At 40.2% G+C, this 10046-nt stretch overlaps 2 protein-coding genes across 2 annotated transcripts in view; both read right to left on the reverse strand.

Moving 5' to 3' along the window:
- The window catches only part of bsnb (bassoon (presynaptic cytomatrix protein) b), a 55078-nt gene extending 54284 nt beyond the window's left edge, over positions 1-794 (reverse strand). The window contains 1 exon segment of the mRNA XM_076110627.1: positions 616-794. Within this exon segment, the coding sequence (XP_075966742.1) occupies positions 616-794 (179 nt within the window).
- A 1612-nt stretch (positions 795-2406) lies between these two features.
- Positions 2407-9754, reverse strand: bap1 (BRCA1 associated deubiquitinase 1). Its single transcript, XM_076110805.1, has 17 exons — positions 9548-9754; positions 9194-9223; positions 9047-9101; positions 8721-8853; positions 7717-7836; positions 7203-7264; positions 6914-7056; positions 6545-6623; positions 6335-6458; positions 5941-6064; positions 5671-5849; positions 5281-5414; positions 4684-5147; positions 4206-4444; positions 3907-3999; positions 3740-3812; positions 2407-3351 (listed from the first exon to the last, which is right to left on the reverse strand). Exons 1-17 carry the CDS (start codon positions 9582-9584, stop codon positions 3218-3220), a joined length of 2223 nt encoding a protein of 740 aa, XP_075966920.1. The 5' UTR covers positions 9585-9754; the 3' UTR covers positions 2407-3217.
- Between the last annotated feature and the right edge of the window lie 292 nt (positions 9755-10046).

A 10046-nucleotide genomic window follows, 5' to 3' on the forward strand; every position in this document is an offset into this window, starting at 1 on the left:
TGTCGAGGCATGTTCAGGAAATCAACCCGTAATGGAACCGAGAGAGCCATTCAACATGAGATGCAGCTGCACTTTGCATCATTTACATTTTCTAATTTATTTATCACCTGAAGCTATAGGAGGCACATTAATATCTGCGAGACCCAATCCGAAGTATTCATATTTACTTGGCAGTGCCTCACTACGAGGAGGAAAATTTCGCTCATTCATTCATGTTACTTAGCTGCTGATGCCCGAGGACAGACACCGTGAAAACGGGCGTAGAAATCCCCACTGAAGCGTTTCGAAGCTGTATTCACGTACTATTGATTCTACATCGAAAGCATTGCGTTACGAAATGTGACTTCGACCCAAATAGACGTTGAGTAAAAAGGGTGGTGCTGTCAAGAAGCAGAAATGGGTCTCAAACGGGGTGGTGAATTGTGTTGACAGGGATATTGAAATAAATAATTAAGCACCCATTCAGGTCTATCTCCACGCAGTCGGTTGATCCTAAAGCCTATCTACGCTCCACATCGTACAGATGTACCGTAGCCTACACGCCACGCTGCCGTGTAGCCTTCCCCGGTTTCTCTCCACAGTTTGGCGGAGAAGCGTCCTAGCTATAGCGGCTACCTGTTAATCCCCGGCCCGGGTCCAGCCCCACTTCCTCCGGCTGGCGCTCCATTGCTCGGCTTGATGAGCTGTCCAGAGTCCGGTGGTGCTGAAATGGAAGCCGGAGCCCCCGCTGCAGGGACGGCGGGGCCGGGCTGTCCCGCCTGTCCCTCCCCTTCCATGCTGGCCTCGTTCCCCATCGCCTCGGGATAGGTCTCGACGGAGAGAAACGATGTTGTAGGTGGTTCTACAGCTGTGGTAAAAACTCAGATGAAACTCAGCGCTGCTCCCCTTCCGCCATCATCACCTACAATTCAGCATCCCGCACGGAGCACGCGCGCTGACGGAGAGGGTGAGGGAGCGCGCTGACGCAATGGGTGGGAACTCGAGTGGCTCGTACGTGCGCGTTCACGAGGCTCGGTTATCTCAAGTAACCACGCAAATAGCTCTGAGCCCTCTCACTGGAGACCACTGGGACCTCCCTGATTTAATCCACGTCTGTCCCTCACAGACCATAAACCTAAATGACCAGCAACATCACACATGATTTGTTTGAAATGTTATGTTTGTCCATATTTTGCATTTATGTTCCTGTGAGCCTGAAAGAGGTCCACAGTACACTACAAATAATTTGTGCTTACTCATTATTTAATTACAAAATGATGTAAAGCTAAGACTATTACTCGCCTAATCTATTGGACAATTAATCAGCAACTATCTTGATAATCGATTGGGATAATCATATAAGTAATTTAAGCAAAGAGGCCAATACATTTTGGTTCCAGCTTTTAAATATACTGCTAATTTTCTGGTCTTTTACAATTTTTAACTAAATACTTTTTGCTGTTTGGACTCTTGATCAGCAGCTAGGGCTTTGGGAAATTATAAAAATGGTGGCCATTTACCAAAAAAATCATTATCTGATGTAGTTTCAACCAATTGAATGAACAACTAATTGAGAAAAGTGAAAATTGATTAATTCATAATGAAAATAACTGCTAGTTGCAGATCTAATATTCCTAAACCCACAGATCTTGGTCTGTGTCTCTAAACCAAATCACAGGCAAACAGTGGTGACATAACACTACAGCATGTACAACTGTGTGGGTGAGGGGTATTTTCTAATGTGTACTCGACCAGTCTGATCATATTAGTGCTCAAACGTGTGGTAAAGACTGACAGTGTCAGATGGAAAATAAAATAAACAACTTCATGGCAAGAGAGAATCAAAAATTCATGTTAAATTTGATGGTTTTGACTAGTGGTAAATTATGTTATATGTGACAAGACTGTTTACTAATTTGGTTGATGTGAAAATGTTATTTCATTCCGAAAAAAAATGAACTATAGGTCTACAGTATTTTACTACAAATAAAACAAAAAAATACTGTTGGAAGAGAAAAAGTGAAATTGTTCTGGAAAATATATAATAATTATTATAAAATAACACCAGTACAAACACACTAAGAATACAAAATATACCACAGCCATGGTGCCACAACAGTCCCTCTGCAGTCCATCTTAATGTGAACCATCTCTCTTTACAGCGTAGTAGAGGAGATGATTCTGAGATGGTCCCACTCGCTCCTGAAGGATTGCTCTCCCTAGTGTACACCAACTGTCACTACAATAAAACACTTAGATCTAATAAACCTAATCTTGAATACCTACTAAGATTTGTAACCACATTAACAACATTGGTAAACATGTTGTTGTACTATGAGGGGGAAGCCTACAAAAATATAAAATACTGTAATCCTGGATCAACCATTCTAGACCCACCATTAAAAAAATAAAAGAGTGAAATCTTGATTATAGCAAGGCATTTTATTGACTTTATTGTAGTATGAATCGGCAAGCACACAGAACAACTGAACTCAGTGATGAGCCAATTAACAGTTACATATGTACAAAAACAGACAAGATCACACATCCAACTTAATATTCACTCACTTTGAGATCCATTTCAAGTACAAAAATAACAAAAATAACAGCGTGTTTTTCATTTGCCGGACCTCAAAAAGATATTCATACACAGCAAGAGACCCTTTGTTGAAAAAACATTCAAGAGTGTGATTAAAAGATGTTTTTTTTTATGTTACAAGGTGAATTCCCAACAGTGAAGAGATTATAACTGAAATGCTATAGAGGAATAAAACACCTTCTTTTGTCAGAACACTCAATACTTCATTGGCACCATAAAAACATGGGTAAGGGATGCAGTTGAGAAAATATCAACTTATTGTTACCAAATTGAATATTTATTGACATACTAAACTAACCATAAGACTGTAGAGGAGGTCTTTCAATAATAATGAATGCTTTGCCAGATAAAAAAAAAGCATTCAACACACCATTGGGCGCATGCCTTTTTTCATATTTACAAACAGTCAATAGCAGTGGCACAAGAAAGAAGAAAATTTACATTGAGACTAAAATGGTAGTACATATATACATAAATGATAAGAACTAACCAAACACATGGTCGATTTCATGAAGGAGAGGAGGCTCAGACTAAAATACAACCCTAGACTGCCGTTAGAACAGAGGTTCAGGATTGCGTTCATTTAATTTTCTCTGTGGTGATTGCTTGGTTTCTTACAGAAGTCGTGATTGTTTGAAGTTACTGGCGCTTGGCTTTGTACGGTCGGGAGCGTTTCCTGCGATCGGGCTTCCTCTGTTTGTGCAACCGGCCGATGCTCACTCCCTGACGGCGACGCACGGAGATGTTTTGCTCCACAAGGCTGGCCAACATGCCTGAAGAAGATACCCAGTCAGAGTGAGTGAAGGAGCAAAGAAATTACAACAACAACAACAACAACAGATTTTAGCATGTAACTAGGATTGTACAAATGTGTGGTGGATAAAATGGTATTTATTTTTGGTCTTTTATTTCTACTTTTTAGGAGGGACATGCATACAAATGCCTGTTGTATTTTGTGTGTTAAGCTGGTAAAGAGGAAAAAGGTGGCCCTGTATGTGTTTTACAACAATATCACATAAATATGATGTGATGTGAATGGAGAGGTATGAAACATTTGGGCACTGATGATCCATCACAAAGAACCCAGGAATATAAGTGGAACTTTAAAAGGTTTAAATGTATTTTCTAATGGAAAGAGTAAAGAGAGAGAGAGAGATTTACCTTCTTGGGCCAGCATTGATATAAAGGTGCAGATGAACTCATCGTAATTATGGGTCCTCCTCTGATCATCGATCTGATCAAATGAAATCACATTTTTGATTAAAAGCCAACAAAAACAATGTCTCACTCACCAAAAATTGGATTGGTTCCAGGTAAACAAAACCTACTTTGTATTTCTTTCTCTTTTCTACTTCCTCCTTTAGATACACCTCATAATTGGCAATGTCGGCCTCCACACACTTGAGCAGTGCAAGCAGCTCCTGCAAGAGACGGAAAAAGATGAACCGCTCAGTGTGTTTGTTGTTTAATATACCTTTATAGTATACAGCTTTATAAACAACTTCCGTATTGGCAGCACAAGGAAGAAATGTGAGACTAATGTGACGTCAAAAAAACATATTGGCAGGCTGATACAAATAGCAAGGTACATATTACAGTTATAACGCGAGGAAATCCTTGGACTTACTTTTGGAGAGTACTTCTCCCCAGGGGGCTTGCTGTCTGCCGTAGTTTCCGTAGCATTGGACTTTTCCTTGCTAGGCTTCACCTCTGCTCCATCTTTGCTCTCCTCTTGTTTCATCTCCACGGACGGTCCCTCGTCTCCCTCATTCACGGCTTCCTTTTCTGCTGCCGAGAGGTCGGCTTTTTCGTTGCCTTTTATCTTCTCGAGAGTGCAAGGCCGCTTTGTGCCATCAGCAGCCAAATCTACCGATACAGAGGAGAGATAAAGTAGCGATCTATGAAAATGAGCTAGACTCAGACAATCCATTAATAACAATAGTGTATGTTATTCTGATTAAAGGTCCTGTTTACACCCATTGTCTATGATGATTAATATTCTCTGACTGTTATCAAGGGATAGACTAAAATGCTCGCTTCAACAGAGACTTTTAAAATCACCTTTGTATATAACACGGACTATAGTAAGGACCTCTTGCACTCACCAGATGGAGGGAGAGCATAGATGACTCCATCCTCCTGCAGGTGCAACAAGGCTGCGCTGACAGAGGGACCCAGTTCTCTTACGGCGCGGTTATGTCTGGAGTCTAGCCTGAGCATCTCATCTTCTCCAAACAGCACACGAGACAGATGGGATGCCACTGGACTGGATGGCCGCGTGGCAGCCTGGGAGCGTGCGGGGGAGCGTAGCGGGGAGTTGAAGGCGCTGCCAATCTCAGAGGCCGTGTCGGTGCTTTCGTTGCTGGGTGTGGGGGAGGGCTGTGAAGCAGATGTGATGCAAATGCCTCCTGTGCGCCCTTCTGTGCGTACAGAAAGGGGTGTATTTAGGGCATCTTTCTTTTGGGCTTCCTTCTTCAGTTTCTCAGCCAATACAGTGAGGGCAATCTGGCTCTCCATTCCAGTCCCTGTCCGCCCTGGTCGTGATCGCAGACTTGCCTTCCGTCTAAACCTAAATGACGACAAATTCAAAAACAAGAGCAAAATCTAAAAAGATTCTAAAGAATCTAAAGAGCTTTAGCTTCCTTCAGTCAGGTCATAAACATAGAAATAAAATACACGTATATATTCATTACAATGCTAACCTGTTGGATGTGCCTGCGGAACCAGTGACTTCCTCCTCCTCCTCCTCATCCTCATCTTCATCGTCAGAGTATTGGGGTTTGGCCGGCCCTGCCCCTCGAGAGCGTCCAACTCTAGCAGCAAGATCCTCCTCTTCCTGTTAATCAGAGAATCTTTTGTAAAACTCCACATCATCCTTTTTTCTGCAGCAACTAACATGACTTTAAATTGAAGCTGCCTCAACAACAGGAACAGAGAAAAACATCATACAAAGAGGCTTTTAGTTAACAGTATAGTGGGATTGCATTTTGTACAATACAACCAAATCCTCTGACAAAGATCCGTTCAGGCCAAAATTGGTGAAGAAACTGCAGAACACACAGACTAGCCAGGACCTTTACTTCTGCTCTTACCTGCATTGGAGACTTGGCATAGTTGTGGTTGTCCAGGAAGGCAGGCAGCCGCGGAACGATGGGGTTGGGAGTGGTGACTTGCTGGGGACCTCCTCCTGTGGGGACTGGTGGTTTGCCCATGACCTTAGCGTTTCCTGAGGGGCTAGGGGCATCCTTGGACTGATCTCCTGACTCGTCCACTGAATCGAATGTGAGAGTCGGTGTATTTCAGTAGAATGTTTACAAGATGTATTTGAACAAAGGCCGGGGAAATAAAGCCAACTTAAGTACCTGTTACGGATGTAACTGGCTCCGCATCTGCCTCTTTCTTGATGGCAGTGGTGTTATCATCAACGGAGGAAGACTCCTGCTGCTTCTTGTCGTGGACAAGCTCGGGCTGAGTGAGCCGGATCATCTGAAGGCATGACAACATACAAAAGATATTTTACAACATATTCACCAATGTCAGTAGACGTCACTCAGGAGATCCTGCTCGGCTGAATATCGTCCCCATCACGTTATCTTATATCTCATACTATAAAAGAGGCTTAGCATAAACAATTATAAGCAATACCTCATGAGGACATCAAAACAAGTGTCAACTATGACATGCTGCAGCAAAGGTCACAACAATTCATCTATTTGTATTCTATTTCGTGTGAGGAAATATCTAGTAGTTCCTGACCTTCTGTAGACCCTCCAGAACAGTCTGTCGATTCCTCTTTAGAATTTCCAGTTTGGACTCGTACTTCATCCTGCGGTCAGGCACCACTGCCATGAGGTTGAAGCGAATGTCATGGTACGGCTCACTGAGAAAGAGCAGAGCAACAGCGTGAGAAGAAGAAGAAGAAGGAGGTGAATTATCGCTGCGTGAGCTAACTGGTTCAGGACTCACCCGGCAGTGGCCAGTCCGATCCTCTCCATGATCACCCGCCGAGCTTTATCGGTCCATTCCTCCTCCTCACCCCAAGGCCCTGAAATACAGTCAAATATTATACTTTATTTATGCGTTAATGCAATTCATAGCAAATTTGTCATAACAAGGAATCCCATAACAATATGAATGAGGCCAGATTTCAGGGCACACACTGGATAAAAGCTGCTTCTAACAATGATAAAACATAAATAACAATAGGTGAACTCTTGAATTCAACACAAACCTCTTGTCGACATATGCTCAGCCTTTATGCAAACCTTTAGTGCTTCGATGCCAGCCAAAATGCTACAAATCAGTGTGAAAAGAACAGGACTGTGTTTCTCATACCGTGGTCAATGGGGTAAGCCTTGAGTCCGTCGAGCTCAAAGAGGCGGTCTTTGATGGGCACATAGCTCACAAAGTGGAAGGCCTCCATAGTTCGCACTGCACTGATCCCATTCTGTTTCTCCGGCAGGTGCCTGGGCTCCGGTCTCCATAGAAACACGGAAAGAGAGCTTTAGAAACTGATGAATGTACAAAGCCGGACATCTCTCACAGTGTCGTCAACCAATCAAATAGGATTAATTTTTCAAAGAGATGTGAAATTGTTAAAAAGGAACCACTGACTGTAACCTACCTGGCGTGGCTGTTATGTGCTCTGGCCAGCTCTGGGGCATTTCCTATTGCGTAACCTTTACTCTGAAAAATACATAAAATGTAAACATGACAGTGGGTGAGCAGGAGGGAGAGAGATGTGATCTGTTACCCTCAAATAAATAAATAAATAAATAAATATATATATATATATATATATATTTTGTGTATTTTGCATTTTAATGCAGAGAGAAAGAGAGACTGTTGATACAAATGAAAAACTCCTGATTTAAAATTAGGTTTGAGCTACAAAAACTAGTTGTAAATGCTCTTGGGGGGCTTTTTTTTTTTTTCATTGTCTGTTCTTTATATTTAATGTGTTTCCACCCAGCACCTATTTAGTTTTTATCAACTTCCTAGGATTTCTTAGACCGTTACAGCCGAAGGAAAAGCAAATCTGAGGACTGATTTTTAAATAAAAATGTAAATATAAAGCACACGATTAAATTACACTTAACACAACACAGATACATGAGTGAGTGTGAGAAACATCTTACCTCTGGACTAAAGCCTTTAGTGAAAGCCTTCATGCGACTAAGGGTGGTGCCGAGCTCAACGCCACTGCAGTTCAGAAGCACACTCAACAAAGCGTGGGTGGCACATGAATTTGGTATAAGCTAGATACATAAATGACAGCATAAACACAAGTCAGAGTTAGAATATGGCATCATTACAAGACATGATTTATAAGTGCTGGAAGCAGAAAAATATCTTATGACTTCTACTTTGTATGGTTGAATAATCTCTGTATTTTTACAGTTCCATATATATATATATATATATATATATATATATATATATATATATATATATATATATATATATATATATATATATATATATATATATATATATATAACAGCACTATCTGTCCTTTCATTAACACTGAATAGTTTGATCTTTGGTTTCATATATATTTGTATTCAAGCTTCTTTTTTAGCAGCACGGTTTCTTACAATTAGGACAAAACATTTTCAGAACTATTTCATTCAATTTTAGATATGAATGTACACATTTTGCAATATATATTACATTATAGGTAAAACACAAAAAAATGTACTGGTTAGAAGTACCACAATTTTCTGGCTTTTCATAATTTCATACAATTTAAAATCAATACTTGTGGCTAATAATCAAATAACTTTCACAAATGACTTTGAGGCCAGATAAGGTACGAATGCCACGGTTTTGCAAATTGAATGAAAAAGTAACGACTTAAATACTAAAATAATTGTTGTCTAATGTGATGTTAAATGTTTGTTTATGATTATTGCCGATGAATGAAAGTTGCTCAGGAGCATCGTATTTACATTATGGACAGTACTAATGAAAACAATGTATTTCCCTTAGGTGACAATAAAGAACATCTAATCTAATCTAATACTGATAACATGACAGCTCATGCTCAGCTAAAGGCTTTATGAATTCAAAAACAGATCAGTTGCTCAGTGATCAAAATACTAATCAATAACTACAATAACTGCCAAAGCCAAACACTTACTTGATGAGCAAAGAACATATCATTTACAATTTCCTCGTCAATGACAGAAGTCTCATCCACCAAAGTGTTTACTTTCCTCCTGGATCGACGTTCCTCAATCCACTTGAACAAGAAGATGAAGCCATAGACGGGGCTAAAAAATAAAATCATGTCAAACACTGTTCACGTGTTGATTCTGCAGTTCAACAGGGCATAAGAACACGAACACTGTATATTCAGATACAAGCTTGGATGGGATTACCTGATTTATCTGCCAGAGTTTCATTATTGATTTATTCGCAACTATTGTTCACCAAACAGACATGTGTTGGTTACAAATGACGTACCTTTGGCATTTGCTTTGAAGATCATAGATTTCCTCTACTTGAACACCTTTGATACCTACAGAATACACAATACAATATACATTTTAATTGGCTTTATTAGCCCCCAGGACAGGATTTAGCTATTTTAAAAGTGCAATCGTTACTCACCAAAATCTTCAACCAGCAAAGTGAAGAGTCCTGAAATCATCAAATGTTTTATTTATGGTTAAATAACATAGAGCACACCAGAAAACCTCATGAAAGACGACTTTAACGTTATTATTTTAGCTAATAACGGTAATCCTCATATTTTGCCTTTGGTTACTCGCTCCATCAACTTACTCAACAGTTGACAATAGACATACATATTCGTGTTAACCGTGTTTCAATCTTGTATTGGATTCAAGTTGCTTTCTACGCTTAATAAGTCAAGCTGCTTGGAAAGCTAACCTGTCCATCTGGATGTATGTGGAAGCTAACGATGGGTAACGTTAGCTGTGTTGTTTGTCGAGTTGTCTTTACCTGGATCACTCTCGAGCTCGAGCCACCCTTTGTTCATTTTCACATTTGAGCCGAGCTGAACTAATCTTTAAGATGTGTTCCAGTCCATGTCCAAAAGAGGTGTAATAATCTTAAACGGTCATGTTGTATCCATTCACGACACAACTGTGGAGAGCTCAAGATAAACACAATAGACAGAAATTGGCCGCCTACAAACTACGTCATCAAGAACCGACAGGGGGTCGCAAAAACACGTCCTCTCCTCAACTTCCTGTTGTCAGAACTGAGACCAAAATAAATCAAATCAGTTAATCAGTGCATTCGTAGTTTTATTTAAACAACTCTAAATGATGGATAAGGTGAAATACTAATCAATTTAAAGGTTAAGTAAATTATTAGTTGAATGTCATTAATTCTTGCACTGATGGTCAAAAAAAAAAAAAAGTCCCGACTTTTGTCCAATACAGCTCCACAGTATTTTCAGAACTTACCATATAACAAATAAATAAATTAGGGCATA

This window comes from Anarhichas minor, unplaced genomic scaffold, assembly GCF_050575085.1.
Source record: "Anarhichas minor isolate MPS153535 unplaced genomic scaffold, ASM5057508v1 ptg000043l, whole genome shotgun sequence".
Taxonomy (NCBI): Eukaryota; Metazoa; Chordata; class Actinopteri; order Perciformes; family Anarhichadidae; genus Anarhichas; species Anarhichas minor.